General features: G+C 33.0%; 10 protein-coding genes across 10 annotated transcripts; 6 read left to right on the top strand and 4 right to left on the bottom strand.

The window, feature by feature from the left end:
• Positions 1-1,246: 1,246 nt before the first annotated feature.
• Positions 1,247-2,353, top strand: MRK1 (putative serine/threonine protein kinase MRK1; the record flags this gene model as incomplete). The annotated part of the gene is made up of 1 exon (XM_041553009.1): positions 1,247-2,353. One exon carries the CDS (start codon positions 1,247-1,249, stop codon positions 2,351-2,353), a length of 1,107 nt encoding a protein of 368 aa, XP_041408943.1.
• Positions 2,354-3,504: 1,151 nt separating this feature from the next.
• THI3 (branched-chain-2-oxoacid decarboxylase THI3) lies at positions 3,505-5,448 on the top strand (the record flags this gene model as incomplete). Its single annotated transcript, XM_041553008.1, has 1 exon — positions 3,505-5,448. The coding sequence occupies one exon, from the start codon at positions 3,505-3,507 to the stop codon at positions 5,446-5,448; it is 1,944 nt and encodes a 647-aa protein (XP_041408942.1).
• An 829-nt stretch (positions 5,449-6,277) lies between these two features.
• On the top strand, positions 6,278-6,604 carry RPP1A (ribosomal protein P1; the record flags this gene model as incomplete). The annotated part of the gene is made up of 1 exon (XM_041553007.1): positions 6,278-6,604. One exon carries the CDS (start codon positions 6,278-6,280, stop codon positions 6,602-6,604), a length of 327 nt encoding a protein of 108 aa, XP_041408941.1.
• A 409-nt stretch (positions 6,605-7,013) lies between these two features.
• RPL13A (60S ribosomal protein eL13) lies at positions 7,014-8,077 on the bottom strand (the record flags this gene model as incomplete). The annotated part of the gene is made up of 2 exons (XM_041553006.1): positions 7,014-7,609; positions 8,074-8,077. 2 exons carry the CDS (start codon positions 8,075-8,077, stop codon positions 7,014-7,016), a joined length of 600 nt encoding a protein of 199 aa, XP_041408940.1.
• Positions 8,078-9,171: 1,094 nt separating this feature from the next.
• Positions 9,172-10,209, top strand: RPS16B (40S ribosomal protein uS9; the record flags this gene model as incomplete). The annotated part of the gene is made up of 2 exons (XM_041553005.1): positions 9,172-9,195; positions 9,802-10,209. 2 exons carry the CDS (start codon positions 9,172-9,174, stop codon positions 10,207-10,209), a joined length of 432 nt encoding a protein of 143 aa, XP_041408939.1.
• Positions 10,210-10,830: 621 nt separating this feature from the next.
• Positions 10,831-11,751, top strand: FDO1 (Fdo1p; the record flags this gene model as incomplete). Its single annotated transcript, XM_041553004.1, has 1 exon — positions 10,831-11,751. One exon carries the CDS (start codon positions 10,831-10,833, stop codon positions 11,749-11,751), a length of 921 nt encoding a protein of 306 aa, XP_041408938.1.
• Positions 11,752-12,223: 472 nt separating this feature from the next.
• On the bottom strand, positions 12,224-13,558 carry SUB2 (ATP-dependent RNA helicase SUB2; the record flags this gene model as incomplete). Its single annotated transcript, XM_041553003.1, has 1 exon — positions 12,224-13,558. The coding sequence occupies one exon, from the start codon at positions 13,556-13,558 to the stop codon at positions 12,224-12,226; it is 1,335 nt and encodes a 444-aa protein (XP_041408937.1).
• Positions 13,559-14,165: 607 nt separating this feature from the next.
• On the bottom strand, positions 14,166-15,809 carry NDE2 (NADH-ubiquinone reductase (H(+)-translocating) NDE2; the record flags this gene model as incomplete). The annotated part of the gene is made up of 1 exon (XM_041553002.1): positions 14,166-15,809. The coding sequence occupies one exon, from the start codon at positions 15,807-15,809 to the stop codon at positions 14,166-14,168; it is 1,644 nt and encodes a 547-aa protein (XP_041408936.1).
• Positions 15,810-16,351: 542 nt separating this feature from the next.
• On the bottom strand, positions 16,352-17,173 carry KABA2_13S02772 (carboxymethylenebutenolidase; the record flags this gene model as incomplete). Its single annotated transcript, XM_041553001.1, has 1 exon — positions 16,352-17,173. One exon carries the CDS (start codon positions 17,171-17,173, stop codon positions 16,352-16,354), a length of 822 nt encoding a protein of 273 aa, XP_041408935.1.
• Positions 17,174-18,466: 1,293 nt separating this feature from the next.
• On the top strand, positions 18,467-18,961 carry KABA2_13S02750 (uncharacterized protein; the record flags this gene model as incomplete). Its single annotated transcript, XM_041553000.1, has 1 exon — positions 18,467-18,961. One exon carries the CDS (start codon positions 18,467-18,469, stop codon positions 18,959-18,961), a length of 495 nt encoding a protein of 164 aa, XP_041408934.1.
• Positions 18,962-19,063: the final 102 nt, after the last annotated feature.

Below are 19,063 nucleotides of genomic sequence, written 5' to 3'. Positions count from 1 at the left end.
TAATTTTTTTTTAATTTTTTTAACCAAGTTGCTATTTAGTATGAAAACCAGAGCTGAACCTGTGAAATGGGTTCAAGATAACTTCATATCATCATTTAAAATGATGATATGATTGAAAAATTCACAATTACAATGTCCGAATTCACGTGACTACCAGGTCCTAGTATCCGAGAAACGGGCCGAAAGACAGAAAGACAGGAAAAAAGGGGAAACCCGCTGTAAAAGAAACATCGTACGATATGTATTTCCCTCTGTGTGTGTATGCCATGCTATACGATGCTCTCGCAGAAAAAAATGGCATTTCAGTGAATCGGGTGTTTTGATTCTCCCACTTCATTGGTTGGTTTCAGTTCAAAGTTTAGCGGATGGAATATATTGTCAGTGATGTCTGTTTTGAAACAACAAGACTAACACAGGGCTATTATCGTTAACTCCGCGATCTCCATCCATTTCACGGTGTATTCTTTCTCCTCATCTCAATATATCACTAAGTGAAATCTTATCGAGCATCCATCAGCAATTTCCTTCGAAGTGTCACACTCTATTTACACATACAGATGATAATATATATCGCATTGATATCGAACTGCTGAGTGTGTACTGTGTGTGTATGATTTCCCTCTTTCCACATTAAGAAAACAGAGAAAGAGAGAGAAAAACAGGGCGCCGCCGCATCATCGTAATATTAAATATTGCTGCTATTATTATTACTCGCTATGGAGATTGACGAAAAGGAGAAGAGGCAGAAAAGGACAGCTGAAATTAAAGCCCGTTCCCTCATAATAAATCACAGTCGATCAAGAGTCCCCCTTGTTTCCCCCGGCTTAAAGAGACAGAAAGAAAGAAAGAAAGAAAAATAAATTATAAAAATAAATAAACTGGCAAGAGAGACAATTAAAGAAAATTGTAACAACAACAACAACGAAGAGAAGTTTATTCGATTGATTGATTGATTAATTGATTGATTGATTGACTTTTTTTATTTATTGATCACTCATAAGAAGTTCATTCATTAATTAGTATTTATTGAAACCCAGCATTGATAACTAACCATCATACATATTAAAACCCTTTTTTCCTTCATCTTCTTCTTCTTTCTAAAAAATATTAAAAGAATAATAATAACAATAAAGCAGTGTTAACAGATTAAATATTATAAAAGTGAATTTTGCATATATTATTTTAATAATTATCCCCCATAAAAATAGCAAATAGAATTATAAAAAAGAAAAAAAAATACATTACAATGAATATTGACTCATATACTAACAAAGAAATAGTGCATAAACAAGTCTACTATGGACATCCAGCTTTAGATGGTGGACAGGTTGACCATTTGACTCCAATACAAATATCATTCCCAACAACTGAGGTTATAGGCCATGGTTCATTTGGTGTTGTCTTCACTACAACCATACAAGAAACTAATGAATTGGTAGCAATTAAAAAAGTGCTACAAGATAAAAGATTTAAAAATAGAGAATTAGAAATAATGAAATTATTAAAACATCCAAATATTATTGATTTAAAATATTTTTTTTATGAAAAGGACGAACAAAGTGAAGTTTATTTAAATTTAATATTAGAATGTATGCCACAATCCTTATATCAAAGGTTACGTCATTTTGTTCATCAAAGGGCCTCTATGCCAAGATTAGAAATTAAATTTTACATGTATCAATTGTTTAAATCATTAAATTATCTTCATGAACATGCTCATGTTTGTCATAGAGATATTAAACCACAAAATTTATTAGTGGATCCAAATACATTATGTTTAAAATTATGTGATTTTGGTAGTGCAAAACAATTGAAACCCAGTGAACCAAACGTTTCATATATTTGTTCTAGATATTATAGAGCTCCAGAATTAATATTTGGCGCTACAAATTATACTAATCAAATTGATATATGGTCAAGTGGATGTGTTATGGCTGAATTATTATTAGGTCAACCAATGTTCCCAGGTGAAAGTGGGATCGACCAATTGGTAGAGATTATTAAAATATTGGGAACACCATCAAAGGATGAAATCTCTACAATGAATCCTAATTATATGGAACATAAATTCCCACAGATTAAACCTATTCCTTTAAATAGAGTCTTTAAGAAAGAAGATGATCTAACGGTAGATTTCTTGGATCATACATTGAAATATAGTCCTTTGGAGAGATATACTGCGTTAGATTGTCTCTTACATCCTTATTATGACGAATTAAGGATATCAACAGATCCACAAATTCAGCAATATGTTAAAAATTTGGATTTACTTAAATTTGATCAAGATATAGAACAATCTCATTTTCCAAGTGATAGAATAGATGATATTAGAAAGAAATTGTCTATTGAATAATACTAATAAAACAAGAAAAAGAAAGTTTGAAGGATTGTATATCTGTCGAATTATAAAAAATAATTCAAAACATCATTGCATATTTTACGCATTAATTGTAATATATCATGTTTAATGGTGTATGAAATCCATTCTTTGTTGTTTTTCCACCTTTCTTCCACCTTCATCTTCATCATCGAAGTCGTCATATCTGTATAAACTAATTCTCCCTTATAATAATAACGTCTTAACTCTTATCCACTTAATCAAGACCATCTAATAATTTCTTCGCATTTTTATTCTACTTTTCACATTCAACATATTTAAACATAAAATCGACTAAATTCAATCAGATATAAATATGAGAATATATATATATATATAAAGGAATTTATTGAATATGCATACTACTGTGTAATTACTATCTGATATGATTGAACCTACATATATATCTTGGTATTATTACAAATTTGTTTATACATATATATTTCCTGCTAAGTACATTTCGTTTAACGACCCGTCAAGCGAAATATCTATAAACTAAACTTCGTACCTCTTATCTTTGGCTGTTTGACTTCTTCAATGTTGTCAAAATTATTGAAATGTTTCCGTTCAGGCAATTCATCGTTCTGTGCAGCGAAAAAATAAACTGAAAAATAATGAAATTCGAGCATATTGGCACAGACTCGCTGACTTAATTGCCGTATTGACTGACTTCACAATACGCTAAGTATGAACCTGCACAACAATTTACAGTTCAGGAATAACATCAGGCTATTCTGCCGCATCCTCATAATAGGCTCTTACTCTTCCGTTAAAAATACGGTCCCTGTTCGATGAATTGAAACGGATCGATGTCAACTAACACAATCATATTCTAGTTCATATTTAATATTATTATTCAGACATAAACAAACATTATCGTTATACATCTATATTTTTATTTGATTAACTTTGAAAGTCTAGAGCTTGAGAAACTGAAGATAGTTAGATTCTTTGTTCGTTTGTTGTTGTTATTCTTATTGATTGTTTCTTTTTTTTTGACATAGCATTTGGTATGATTTATATTGGAAGTACTATAGATATTTAGATTTTAAAAGTTAAAAATTAATTTATTTCTTATAAGGTTTTAATTACTGGAAGAGAATCACCGTATTTGTTATAAATAAATTATGTCATCATATTCACAGATTAACAATTTGCCTCCACAGATTTCCGTAGGTGAATATATTTTTCATAGATTGAGGCAATTGAAAGTAACGACAATATTTGGTTTGCCTGGTGAATTTAGTATGCCTTTGATGGATAAATTATACAGAGTTCCAGATATGAGATGGGCTGGTAATACTAATGAATTGAATGCTGCTTATGCAGTTGATGGATATTCCCGGTTGAAACGTTTAGGCTGTATAATTACTACTTTTGGTGTAGGTGAATTATCTGCTATGAATGGTATTGCAGGGTCATTTGCGGAACATGTTGGTCTGTTACATATTGTAGGTATGCCACAAACTAGTGCCACGACTAAACAACTACTTTTACATCATACACTTGGGAATGGGGATTATGAAATATTTTATAGAATGGCTAATGATATTACATGTTATACAACAATAATTATAGATTCCGACTTTTGTGCTGATGAAGTCGATATGTGTATTAGAATGGCTTGGGTAAAACAGAAACCGACGTATATGGGGGTTCCATCAAATCAAATAGATTTACAAGTAGATTCTGCTCGATTAGACATAGATTTAGATCTTCGACTAGATTCGTTGATCAACACTTCGCCAATTGATGGTATAGATAATAAGAGGACACAAAGTAATGGGTCATTTGGACAAACTGATTCACAAAGGATTCAAGATGATATTACAAAGACTATATTGAAAAGAATATATGAATCGAAAAATCCCGCCATAGTCGTGGATGCATGTGTAGCGAGGCAGGGGCTTCTAAGAGAAACTCAATTGTTTTGCGAATTGACTAAGTTTCCCACATTTGTTACTCCGATGGCTAAAGGGATAATAAATGAAGACATGCAAAACTTTGGTGGTGTGTTTACTGGATCAATATCCTCCCCTGATGTTAGAGAGATTGTGGATTTTGCCGATTTTGTTATTGTGATAGGTTGCGTCTTAGAGGAATTTAGTACATCGAGTTTCCATTTTAATATTAAATCAAAGAATCGATTATTTATATTTGATGATTCTGTAAAGATTAAAAATGTTGCATATCCAGAGATAAATATCAAAAATTTATTAAAAAATGTTTTATTCGAATTAGATCAATCCAAAATCAATTATACATTCCATAAGAATCTAGAGATCCAAGTACCGAGACATGAGCTCACTAGAGATCAATTACTTCGACAGGAATGGGTCTGGGGTGAGTTCTCCCATTGGTTTAGACCAGGGGATATCATTATCACAGAAGTAGGTACATCGGCATTTGGGATCATACAGACTAAATTTCCCAAGAATACATGGGGTATTTCACAGGCATTGTGGGGTTCTTCGGGTTATTCATTAGGAGCATGTCTTGGTGCCTCATTTGCCGCACAGGAATTGGAACAAGAGGCAGCGATATATGGGAACACTAGTAGTGGTGAGTTAAGTCATAGAGTAATTCTGTTTGTTGGTGATGGTGCATTCCAAATTACAATGCAAGAATTGTCTACCATTATAAAGGCAAATTTAAAACCTTACATTTTTATTATGAATAATCAAGGTTACTCCATTGATAGATTTTTACATCATAGAGCAAATGCCAAATACTATGATATTCAGCAATGGCATTATCTATCCTTGCTTTCAGTGTTTGGTGCTACGGATTATGAAACGAGAAAGATTATCACAATGGGAGATCTACAGGATATGTTAGCCGATCAAAATTTTGCGATTAATGATAAAATTAGAATGTTGGAAGTTATGGTTCCATCCATGGATGTTCCTCAGGCAATTATTGACAAATGGCAAAGGGAAAAGGAAGGTAGTAATGTAATTAATGAGAATGATCGTCCTCATTCCATCGAAACCTCGAATAGTGATATATTGAGTTGGAGTGAATCCCCTTTAACAGAACTGGAACCTGAACGTAAGAAAAGACATTTGTAATTGTAAATGGGCTTTTTATTGTTATATTTTTGCATATTTTATTGATCTAGTTAGAGAATAAGTACCATCATATAAAATCATTTACATATTCTTTAATAATTATAAATTCAAATAAAACATTTATGTTTTGTATAAAAATCATGAAGTTGGGATTAAAAGAGGGAGATACTACTATATAAGCTGGTATAAACAAAATTAATCAAATGATTTAATGACACGTTCCTCCCTCCATCCGTGCCTAAACATAGACTAGAAACAACAATTCAAAAATTATCTAAGATTATATATCGAGATCTAGGACTAATTAAAGACATCAAATACACATCTACACATTATCAATACAGTAATATTTCTTTGTAGAGTTTTAAAGGTCAATATTAGATTATATCTATCGTAACGCTACAAAAATATCTTCAAAAGATGGATCATTTTCAAGATCTGGTTGCATTTAAACACAACATTCCAGCAACTTTATTAAAAGTAGAGATATTATCATCTAATATGTGTTATAGCCGCTAAAAGAAATTGTGCGATATTTAATCATCTCGCACGGCTAGTTCGTCATTAGTGATCACGCACAACTTCGAAAATTTTTATGAAAATTTCAGCGATGCGGTCTCGCTGGGAAAAGATGGCAGGATGGAAATTCATTGAGAGATAGTGAAACTTACTGACAGTTTGCAGAAACTAGACGAGTTCCACTTACCATCAAATATTGAATAATATATCTATATATTGACGAATCATGAAACAATTACGTATATACATTAATCGTTTGTCGATATTTCATTAAACCTCCTTTAATTAATAAAAGAACCAATTAAGGAAAATGTCTGACAACGTCGAAATTGCTCTATCTTACGCTGCCCTAGTTCTAGCTGATGCTGAAGTTGAAATCTCTTCTGAAAAGCTAGTTACTCTAGTTGAAGCTGCCAACATCCCAATCGAAGGTATCTGGGCTGATATCTTCGCCAAGGCTCTAGAAGGTCAAAACCTAAAGGACCTTTTGGTTAACTTCTCTGCTTCTGCTGCCCCAGCTACTGCTGGTGGTGCTGGTGCCGCTGCTGGTGCCGCCGCTGGTGAAGCTGCTGAAGAAGCTGAAGAAGAAGCTAAAGAAGAATCCGATGATGACATGGGTTTCGGTCTATTCGATTAAGGAGAATATTAATAAATTTAAATTTTATATATATAATAATATTTACGTCTATATTTTCTTTATAGAGTTTTAGTGCATACCTTTTTTAATAACCATAACAAGAACTTAACCTATTTCACAATCGGCTGAAAATAAAACATAAACTATCAATATATATCTATGTATCTCTATTATGGATTACAATAATTGAAGTGGCATGTAAACAGTAACGTAAGGGATCGGAAGTTCACTTCGAAAAATACAGGACTATCTAACATAGATTAATCTCATTTTTTATAACTAGGAAGAAGATGATGATGTAAAATTATAAGTTATAAGTTCCCATTATACAATGTACATAATATATATATAAACAACAGAACAGAAAGAAAAAGAATGATGATTAAATATTAAATTAGTAATATTAAGCTTATTTCTTCTTTTCAGCTTCAGCTTCAGCCTTTTCTCTGGCTCTCTTTTCTCTGATACCCTTGTATCTCTTATCGGATCTAGCCATTCTTAGAGTTCTGTAAGCAGATTCACCGTTGTCTTGGACAGCTCTGGTTTCAGTTTCACCAGTTGGTTGAGCAATTGGGAAGGCAGCAGAAGCAGACAAAACTTGTTCGGTTTCTGGAACCTTACCGTTTCTTGGGAAAACAATGATCTTGGATTGGTATTCCTTTAATCTTTGGACGTTTAGTTCGAACATTTCTTGGTTTCTGTTTTGACGTCTGTGGTCAACAGCAATACCGATAGTTCTGGCGTAAGCTGGGGTTAGACCAGCAGCCTTGACTTCACCGAAGGTGAAACCTCTACCAGCTCTGACCTTTCTGTTGTACTTGATAGTTGGAGCTCTAACAACTGGTCTTAGTAGGTCCAATGGTCTTGGGGCAATCTTAGCAGCCTTGGCGACTCTGGCGTCTCTTCTAGAAGCTTTCTTACCAGCTTGGTTGAAGTGGACCTTAACACGTTCTTGCCAGTGCTTTCTGAAATGGTTCTTTAGTAATGGTAGATTCTTGGAGATAGCTGTTTAATAAAATATCAATACAAATTAATAAAATTAGTTATATTGTTTTTGTTGATTGTTAGTAAATTGAAAATTTCATTAAATTGCTTAAAAAACAACAATAATTCTTAAGATTTAATAATTAGTGGAATTCTAGATATATGTTCTTAATCACACACAGCACCACCTCATAGATGTATATATATTATCTATAATATTTGTCATTGACACATTTCTTATCCCCATATATTGATCTATATCTCCTTATTTGTTTACTCTTGTTATCAAATATATGAGTGACTTTTTTCCTTTAAATATTAACTAATTCGGACATCAACTTCATAATTCATTAATCACTCTACGTATTAGCTGATATTAAGATAGTTCTTCATTTATAGTCATATATTTGTACTTAGATTCATTCTCATATCTATCCAATTATTTCATTATTAATCCTATCCTCGTTAATCTCGTTATAACATACCCATTGTGTTTGATTTTTCTTGTCGATCTTACTAAACAAACTATTAAAAATTAAGAATTACTATCAAGATTATACATGTTTAAAAATCTACATCTATTCAAATATATCTTACCACTCTAAATTTTGTTATTACATTCAGTATACCATTAGGCTGCTGGTACCACTGAAACTTTCAAGTCTTCAATCTGTGTGATGCCCTACAGTTAGTGCACTTGCCCTCTGAATACTCGATAAAGACTCTATTGCAAAACTTTGTTGCAATGTGAATAGTTCACTTTCCAGTCCATATCGTGATGGTCTGAGAAAGTAGTAGAGATTGTCCCCTGTGGTCTCCCTCCCAGGTAGGAACAATAGTGGAATAGAGTAAACAGAAACTAATCTGACTACCAAGCAAAGCTGAACTGCTCACAAATTGTCGCTGGGCAGGATTGGAAGTTTTCCTTTCACTCTAGGCAGAAATATGTTTACACGGTCTCTGGGAGAGTCCATCCTACCGGGCACCCGATAAGGACAGCCGACCCTACAAAAAATAAACAAATTGTTTTAAGAAATGATTTTTGTTTAGTTTTAAATAAATGTTCGGGTGGAAGAGGCGCCAGGACAGTCATAAAAAATAAAATAGGACTGCACCTTCCGTACATTGTTTGATTATTCGTGACACCATAACACCACATAAGTAATTATTCGCATAATGCACAATAATTTAAGAAGAAGTTAGAAAAAATTAATAAATATATGAAAATCGTTTACAGAAGACGCGAGGTGAAAAATTATTGGAACTGTATTCTTAACTGAAATTTGTGCAGGAATTAATTCATTTCACGAAGTAAGATGGCACACATTGTGAAATGAAGTATGGTGAAGGTGGATTCGTTTCTATGAGGAAAGAACTAGACATAGGGTGAATTTACAATAGTTACCGTGACCTGAATAGAGCCATAGTAGCAGCTTCATGCACTCTGTAGTAGTAGATGATTATTGAAATTATTGAAGATATCATATATGTTGAATATATTAAATATATATAGATTTATATAGATTATACTTGTAATTAATACATTGTAACGTTTTAAAAAACCGAATAAAAATAAGTGCAAGATGTCTACTGTCCCAAGTGTCCAAGTATGTACCATTATTGGTGTAATAAAATATAGAGAATATGAGCGAAATTTATTATGATAGAACGTCTATTTCAAGAAGAATTATCATGAGGTGTACATTTAGGATGTATTTAAACCACTCTGGAGTTTGGAATAATGTTAAAATTCAAGATCTATAAAAAATATGAGGAAAAACAATCAAAAGAGGATTTTGAATGAGAAAGAAAATGATGCCATCGTATGATTATTATGGATAATACAGATTAAATGATCGTAGTTATTCCTAAAGATGTTATTGTTCCAAACTTTTCTTTCGAAGGTACATATGACACATTTTCTTCAAATATCTAGAAATTATCATCATGTGAACAGTTAAAACTAATGAATATAACGAATATAATATAGTGAAAAAGAAAAGACTACTTTGTTGATCATACCTTTTATAAACCAAACTGAATTATTTACAAAGAACTTATAAGAACTCTCAAAATCTCGATAATATTTCCAATCATATATTGTTCCTTTTTTACAATTTACTAACGTTTAATATTAAAAATTATTATCAATGGTGAAATTCTACTGACTTCATCCTATTATTATATTTTTATATGTTGCAATTTTAATATAGACTTTCGGTAAGAAGAAGTCCGCTACCGCTGTTGCTCATGTCAAGGCTGGTAAGGGTCTAATCAAGGTCAATGGTGCTCCAATCACCTTGGTCCAACCAGAAATCCTAAGATTCAAGGTTTACGAACCATTACTACTAGTTGGTCTAGACAAGTTCGCCAACATTGACATCAGAGTTAGAGTTACTGGTGGTGGTCACGTTTCCCAAGTTTACGCCATCAGACAAGCTATTGCCAAGGGTTTGATTGCTTACCACCAAAAGTTCGTCGATGAACAATCCAAGAACGAACTAAAGAGAGCTTTCACTCTATACGACAGAACCTTGTTGATTGCTGACTCCAGAATGCCAGAACCAAAGAAATTCGGTGGTAAGGGTGCTCGTTCCAGATTCCAAAAATCTTACCGTTAAGGAAGATTTCAAATGTCAAACGATTTTATATACGTATTTTTGTCATTTTATCACAACTTCATCTCGTTTTTTGGTATTCCACTTTTTACTTAAATAAATGTATATTTTAATATCTAGGTAATATAAAAGAAACGTTACTCACTAGAAGATATCAATGTTAATATGATCTTTATGAATTAGACTTAAGTGTATTAATATATAACTGGCACGCTGGAGTATTATTACTGATCTCATCAGGGCCAAAAGAGCATTGAAATCTTTCAATAGTAATCAACCAGTAGTATTGTCTTTTTATTACTTCATTCTTTATTCTCCGTGTCTATTTAATAACTCGCGTTTGTTTGTATACGCGTAATAATAGAATATTATCTGGCGTTAGGAAAAACAGTACAAAGTTGTTTTAGAACAAACATTGTAGTATTGGTTAATGGACTTCTACAAATAAATTAGAAGTCCTTTCATCAACCTAGATCTCTAAAATCAACCTTGAATTGATAGAGTAGAAGGAGAGCTTTGAAAATTATCTTGAGTTATATCAATCTCACAGCTACACATTTGACGAACTCCATAGATTCAGGATCAAAATATACAATAACATCTTCTGAAACAACTGGCCTCGTCATGAACTCAAACATACCAATAGGGGCCGACTCATTAGCTCAGAAGGTGGATTTGTCGGTGACTGATAATCTTGCACAAACAGATCTATTACAAGCAATTGAAATTGGAAAGAAATTCCTCCAGAAGGCTCAAGAAACGAAAACAACAAAAGAATTAATCAATATACCTAGAGTAGTTGATAATAGTTCTGATGTCCGAACGGTAGTTAGCTCATTAGTAGATGCATTGAATAATTCCTCACAACAAATCCAGCAATTGAAATTCAAGAATTTGATGCTAAGCAGTAATAAGAACAATCTAGAATCAAGACACGAAGTGGAAGGTAATTTACAAAAACATGAATATGAACGTATAAAGACACAGATGCTTCACGAGAAACAAAATATGATACATAATTTAAATATCTCAAACAATAAAGTTCAAAAATATAAGAAGCGAATTGTAGAAAAGAATAGGGAAATCAACAAATTACTGAAATTGTTAAATGACCATTCCATCGATGTGACACAAATAGAATTATCTTCCATTGAACCATCTAGTACGTCATCAATCAGGGTAAAATCTCCTGATGATATATCAAAAAACCGTAAAGCTGACATGTTAAAGGCGCTAGGAGTGTTAGCCACCCAAGTACTTAATGATGATACCGAAGATGGTTCTATTAATCAAACTTATATTCAAAGTTCAATGCGTGCGGAAGATGATAATATAACAGAAGCTGAGATATCAGTATATCAACCATATAATCATGCTAACCGCAATAACGAAAACCAACCTACAACTAGTTCAAATGTATTATTACATAAGTTCAGTAATGGACCAATTCTGCCTGAAATTAAGAGTAACAGTCAGTTGGCTCCTGTAGTATTACCAAAAATGAGAAGTTTTAGCACAATTGACAACAGTTCAAAGAAGGTATAACATTGTGGGGGTTCTTTGTTAAATTTACAATATATGTTTCACAATACAAATTATTTTTCAAACATTTATTACTAGTACTATTATAAATTTGTATTAAATACATATACATACATACATACCGGCAACCATGCTTATATAAGAAACATTTACTTAATACAATATAATGTCAGATAAGGAATACAACTTAGAAAAAAAACTGATCATGCTATCTCAATTCCCGAATAAACTTGAAGAAAAGCACATGTCACTTTTACTAAATAAACCCTGATATGAGGCGTTTTTATTTTGGATAATTTATTAATTTTCTATTTCTATTTATGTAATGTTTGGTTATTAATTATCGTTATTTTATTTTATTATATTCTTATCTTCCAAACATCTCAGGTTATGGTAATTACATGAACAAAAATTAAGGGGATTCTAAAAGAGACTATTCCGTCATAAAAATACTAAAGTTTTAATTTTTTACTTCCTAATTGTTCAAATAAGTTGATGGATCGATACCTTCTTCTGGGAATTCAGCAATCTTAACATCGAAACGTTCTTGAATCTTAGCTAGAACTTCTTCGTCCTCCTTAGTGGAAACGAAAGAGATACCCAGACCCTTGGTACCGAATCTACCAGCTCTACCAACACGATGTAGATATTGATCAGCTTCATTTGGTAAATCGTAGTTGATGGCAAGGTTGATACGTTCAATATCAATACCTCTACCAAAGACATCAGTAGAAACACAGATACGCTTTTCAAAGTCCTTGAAGGCCTTGTAACGAGCGATACGTTCTTCTTGTTTCATGTGACCGTGCACAGTAATAGCAGGGAAGTTAGAAGCGTTTAGTAATTTGGTCAATTCATTAGCTCTGGCGGTAGATTTAACGAAGATGATGACTTGGTTGAATTCCAAATCATCTAACAATTGTGCCAATTTACGGTTCTTTTCACGTTCTTCCAATTTAATATAGTATTGTTGTAGACCGTGTAAAGTCAATTTAGCTTCATCATCAACAAAGATTTCCAATGGATTTTGTAAGAATCTTCTACAGATTGGTCTAATTTCTTGAGACAGAGTAGCAGAGAACATCATGACTTGTTTGTCTCTTGGAGTAGCTCTAAAGATATCCTGAACATCCTTTCTCATGTCTAATTCTTCTAGGACTTTATCACACTCATCAATAACGAAGTTCTTAACATGAGATAAATCAATCAACTTGTCTCTTACTAGAGCCTTTAAACGACCTGGAGTAGCAACAACAATATGTGGAGCGGTTTCCTTGTTCTTCAACAATTCAGCGTCCTTAGCAATTGGAGTACCACCGTAAAAGACTGCAGTCTTAACATCTGGCATGTACTTAGAGAATCTCAAGTATTCGTTACGGATTTGGTAAGCCAATTCTCTAGCGTTACAAATAACAACAACGGAAACTTCACCTGGAACTGGGTCCAATTGTTGCAAAGTGGATAGGACGAAGACGGCAGTCTTACCTAGACCGGACTTAGCTTGACATAGAACATCAGTACCGTGAATAGATTGTGGAATAGTATGTTGTTGAACTTCAGAAGGATGTTCAAAACCACAGTCAATGATTGCTCTAGACAGTTCTGGTTTCAAAAGGAAATCCTTGAAACCAGTGGAGTGGATACCGACGTAAGAACCCTTCTTGTCGCCATCAGCAGCAGAAGCAGCGGCTTCACCAGTGACATTAACGTCAGCAGTTTGACCAGCTTCGCCAGCTTTGGTAGCATCGACTTGGATCTCTTGTTCGTTATCAGAGTATTCTAATAAATCTTCTTCACCTTCGTGGGACATTGTTAAAATTCTATATTCAATATATGGGAGGGGTAGACAATAAACAAAAGCACACACGTAAATAAAAAATATTAACCAAACCTAAGAGTATGCAAAAGATTAACCACTATTATGCAATTAAGAGTCACTTAGTAGGAAACTTTAAATACAACACAAACAATTAACAGTATTAAGAACTACTAAACATACGATTGTTAAAATAATATTGTTTTGCTAAGTATGTATTACTTCCCTTTCGTTTGGTACACCTAAACCTACCCATGTGTACGTGTATGTATGTAAGATAGTTAGAGTGTTGACTTACCGCTTGCTGACGTTGTTCGTTTGTTTATTCCGTGAAAGTTTCAATTTTTTATTTTTTTTTGGTCAAAATGTTTACAAGGGAAAAATTGGGGTTACCCCCTTGCAAAGGCATGATGTCACCTTGTACGATGTAGTTTATAATATTATAGTCATCATGATTAACTTCTTTAACGGTAGGTAAATAGGTAAAACAGGTAAACAGGATATATATTTAAGTTTATATATATTAAAGATATTTAGAAAATAAATAAAAACATTAACAACAATATAATTGGTGAATGTTGAGTGGATGTAGCGTTTGCAACTATATGGAGTTACGACCAAAGAAATAGAATTTGCACCAGTCCATTGAGACCATCAACGTATTTCTAATCGATACACACATGGACAAATATACGATTTTCCAGAATAAAAAGGCAAATGGACTACCACGTAATTGATAATCTTTGCCTGCTATCTTCAACTCTGCAATGGCACGTTCGGATCCAATATATGCTAGAGTTCCTTTATAAACATATTTGAAATTTGGCATTTTATTTTTCACAATATATTCTTGCTGTTTCTTTATATCGTTCAATTGTCTTTCTGATATACTCGATAATTGACTCTTCCAATCTAATTGATCCAATTTGTGTAGTTGTTTGAAAATATTTGCCAAATATAAACCTTCCTGATAAGCGACTTGAGCAGTTGGTGCTAAACCTCCATGGAACGTACAATCACCAATGGCAAATATAGACGATTCAGCTCCTAACAATTGCAATTTTTCATTGATCAGTAATCCACGACGATCTGTTTGAACATCTGATAGTATTTGTGCTAAATTTCGAGTTATATCCCTTGGTTGAATACCTGTCGCCCAAACCAATACTCCATAAGGAATTTCTTGTTTTTCTTTATTAACTTCAACAGTAATTATATCTGAATCAACACCTTTAACAAAAGTATTCAATTTCAAATCGATTTTAGATTTTTTAATAAAATCTTGAGTATATTCAATTAAGTTTTTATCAAACATATTTAAAATATTTGGTAAACCTTCAACTAACTTAACTTGAATATCTTTAGATATTTCTGGCATCCATTTGCAAAGACTTTCATTTACATAATCTTGTAACTCAGCTGCCATTTCAACTCCTGTGGGACCACCTCCTACTACCACAAATGTTAATAGATGTTTTCTCTTTGGATCATCAATATCTAAGAACGCAGCTCTTTCAAGGTTATTAAAAATCTTTTCTTTCATCCTAGTGGAATCATAAGCTTCTTTAATGAATATGGCATTTTCTCTAACACCAGGAATATGGAAGGTAGTACTCTCTGCACCCACACACATAACTAAATAATCATAATTCAATGTTCTCGTTTCTTTATAATTATCTACAATTTTAATATGCTTATTCTTAGGATCGATATCTGTAGCATTTGCCTCTAAATAGACAACCTCACCTTTTTTTCTTTTCAAGATATGTCTAATGGGCTCCATGATAGACTTTAAATCTATTGTACCCACTGGTGTAGAGGTCAAAAGAGGTGTAAACAAAAAGTAGTTTCTTGGTGATACTACAACAACGTTATATTCAGTAGTATCTAGTTTTTTCAATAGCGATACTGCACCCCAACCAGTACCCAGTATAACCAATCTTTTCCTTGGTGAACCGTCTTTAAAAGTAGTACTCTGTGGTAGTTGTCTCTTTGGATGTAATTCTAAATATGTAATATAAGTGAAGTATCCTGTGATACCAAGAAGGGCCATCATACTATATTTAAATATTTTCTTAGAAACACTAGCAACAGACGATTTAATAATAGGCTGTTGCTGTCTTGAATATTTCATTCTAGATTGTTTAGACCATATCGGTCCCCTGTATACGTTCCGTAATGGAGAAATACGAGCCAAAGGCTTGAAATTTCTACAACCACTTAAACCAACTCTATACGAAAACATAATTATTATATAAGCAGAATTTTGTCATGTCCTCTAAGTTATTCAAAAACAAAAAATCCCACTACCACAAACTAATACAAGATAAAATAAAATAACATAAAATAAAGTGTGTAATACATTTCCTCCTTTTATACCACCAGTAATATCCCTCCTTCTCCCCTTCAAACATGTTGAATGTATATAAATAATTTATTATTTGCTATTCTGTCTGTCTGACACATAAATTTCCTTCTACTTTAAGGGTACCCCGCCTGAAAATAGCACAGGCCGACTTTCGCGGACGGCGATGCAACTGAATACTGTCAACCATTAAATGTTCAATATAATAATAAAGTCCCCAAGACGTCAAACTATGAGTTGAAAGGTCGATAGTCAGTATACATATCTATCTGTCTATCTATATATATAGATCCCATTTAAAAGGAAGAGTATTCATAGTAAACCTATACAGTTATTATATATAGAAAACTTTAGTAATAAAAAATAGAGCGTGCAGAAAAGAAAAAAAATAACAGACAAACATGTAAACATTAGTACTACCACTAACAGACATGTTCGACTGGTTTATTATCATCTACAAACTCACCCAGATCAATTTTCAATTTTCTGTTGAATTGTTCAAATAAGAAACCTAGACAACTTTGAGTGATTGCGGCATCGAATCTACCTTTACTAAATTCATCTCTAATGAATGCATGTTGGGCATCCAATACCTCCAAGAAAGTAAAACGAACACCATTATCTCTTAAAGTCTTTCTAATCAAGTCTCTACCTTCTGGTGATACATGTGTATCCAACGTCCCAAAGATTAGAACCATCTCTTGATCCTTTGATACTTCCTTGGAGATACGTTCCAACGAATCATCATTCTTACCTAAACCTAGACTCTTCAAATGGATATCTGTTGGAAAGAAACATGTTGCACATGTCACTCTCTTGTCCAACAATGCTCTAAAGGCCAAATGACCACCAAGGCACATACCTGTAGCACCAATTCTTTTACCATCAAAATTAGGTAAACTATACAATACATCACAACATAATTTGTTGTCTTCATCATATGAATCTACAGGTTTTTCAATCTTATATTGGTTACCTGTATCAGTGCCTGGAACATCATATGGCAATGGCTCAGGACCCATAAAATTATGGTAAATAGCTGGTGCTGCAACAACATAACCTTCTGAAGCAATTTTTTGGGCAAATCTCTTGACTGGACCTGTGACTTGATATATCTCACTATAGACAATTACACCTGGGAATTTAGCCTTAGGGTAGCCTTTGATAGTAGGAGCATAGATATAAACACGTAATGTGGTGCCATCCTTAGTAGCAACGTCCTGATATGATTCCGTAATTAACATTTTTTTCTAAATTGAAGTTATAAGGGTTAAAATATTTATATTTATATGTGATTTAATATTTGTATTTGTTCGATTTGATAGTAGTGACAACCCTTGTAACACATACGAACAATACAACCTTTTTCCAATTCCTTTTCATATTTATATCTCATCGTCCAAAAGTTAACTGACCTAACCCCTTGTTAGCTTCTTGTCGTCGTCGTCGTCTTCTTTCCCATTGCTCATCTCATCTCGGAGATAACAACTTTCAACTCTAATTAAGTAATCACCACAGGAAAATACGCAGAGAACATCAATAAAACCACAACGACTGAAAAATTTCGTCTTCCCCGAGTAGACAAACGGAGAGGATATCTGTTGAAGAAGAGCGCATCGATCGATTGACTAGAACATGGTGAGATGAGGTGATATTCCAATTGTTGTGGCAATTGAACATATATGTTGTTTAAATGGTTGTTTACAGATTTATATCGATGTATTTCACCAAGAAGATAGCTAGTTTGCCAAGCTTCGGCCTGAGAATGCATAACGATCATAATATTGAAGACTTAAAAGTCAAGCATGTAGAACCCCCCCCCATCAAGATTACCATTGAACTTAAATAATTCATATACACTCATATAATATCTCTGTGTATTGTCTCTATTTCTTCTTTTCTTCCTCTTGCTGTCTTTGTTTACTTATCATCTTTAATAATTGTCCCAAAATGGAAACGCTCTCCTGGAGCCCAAACTACTAGGCTGAATGTCGAGATATAAACATAAATATAAATTTCAACAACACATACATACAACTATACGGATAATACAAATAACTTTCTAGTTTTTTTGCAAACTTGTTTGCTTTGGTTTTCTATCTTTACTGTGGTGTTTAAAAGGGATCTCCATTCAATTTTCTGGTCGAATGAGTGGATCTACCACCACTAAGATATGTAAAGGAATCACAACTAAAGGTATACGATGTAAGAACAAGGTATCAAACGGTGAATATTGCAGATATCATATCAATAATAACAATAATGGTACAAGGAACTCCTCTAAAACCAATAAAGGCGAAATAAATACGGTTCCAGGATGGTTCCCTGCTTATTTAAATAACCCCATTCAACAACCAAATACACGACGACCAGGTTACATATATATCTACACTTATAAATTGTTATATGATGGAATATACGGTAATGATCCCCAAGTTTTAAAATGGTTAAAGATAGATAATTCAGTGTTAAAACCAGGTAATGATAATAGAAGTGTCGGATGGAATGATATGACTCAGATTCTTTGTAAAATTGGGATGACCACAAAATCAAACGTTCAATCGAGATTAAATGAATGGGAAACTTCGTGTTTACATAAAGTGATAAATTTGTCTCCTTCAAGTATTGATACGTTGATTCATAACTCAGCAGGGGTTTCATCAAAAGATACCCATAGTTTATCCAAGTTAATGAAAAGATTATCTTTATCTCCCAGAAAGAAAGAAAGTCTCGAAAAACTTCATCACCGTGAAGTTCAAACTTATTGTAAAGATATCAAATTATACACTTACAAAAATGGTGGATTCTACACAGACGGTAAAGGGTCAATGACGTTGCAGGATATTGAAAATGCAATCCACCAATTATTATGGAAGAAGTACGGGAAAGGTATCATTCATTGTTCTGGTTGTAAAAGAACAGGAGATGCATATAAGAAACATATAGAATGGTTTGTTCTACCAATTAGAGATCTACCTTTAATACTGCAATTTATAGATAATTTTTGTTTGAGCCAAAATAGATTAAAATAAATAGCATATTATATTAAATTATATTATATTTTAGGACTTCTATAGGCCATTTATATATAAGTTTTCTTGTCATAATTGTTTTTGGATTGCCATCATGATAAT

The sequence above is a fragment of the Maudiozyma barnettii genome (genome assembly GCF_903064755.1).
Source record: "Maudiozyma barnettii strain CLIB 1767 genome assembly, contig: KABA2_13, whole genome shotgun sequence".
Lineage (NCBI taxonomy): Eukaryota > Fungi > Ascomycota > Saccharomycetes > Saccharomycetales > Saccharomycetaceae > Maudiozyma > Maudiozyma barnettii.
This window is presented reverse-complemented; position numbering and strand designations above follow the sequence as displayed.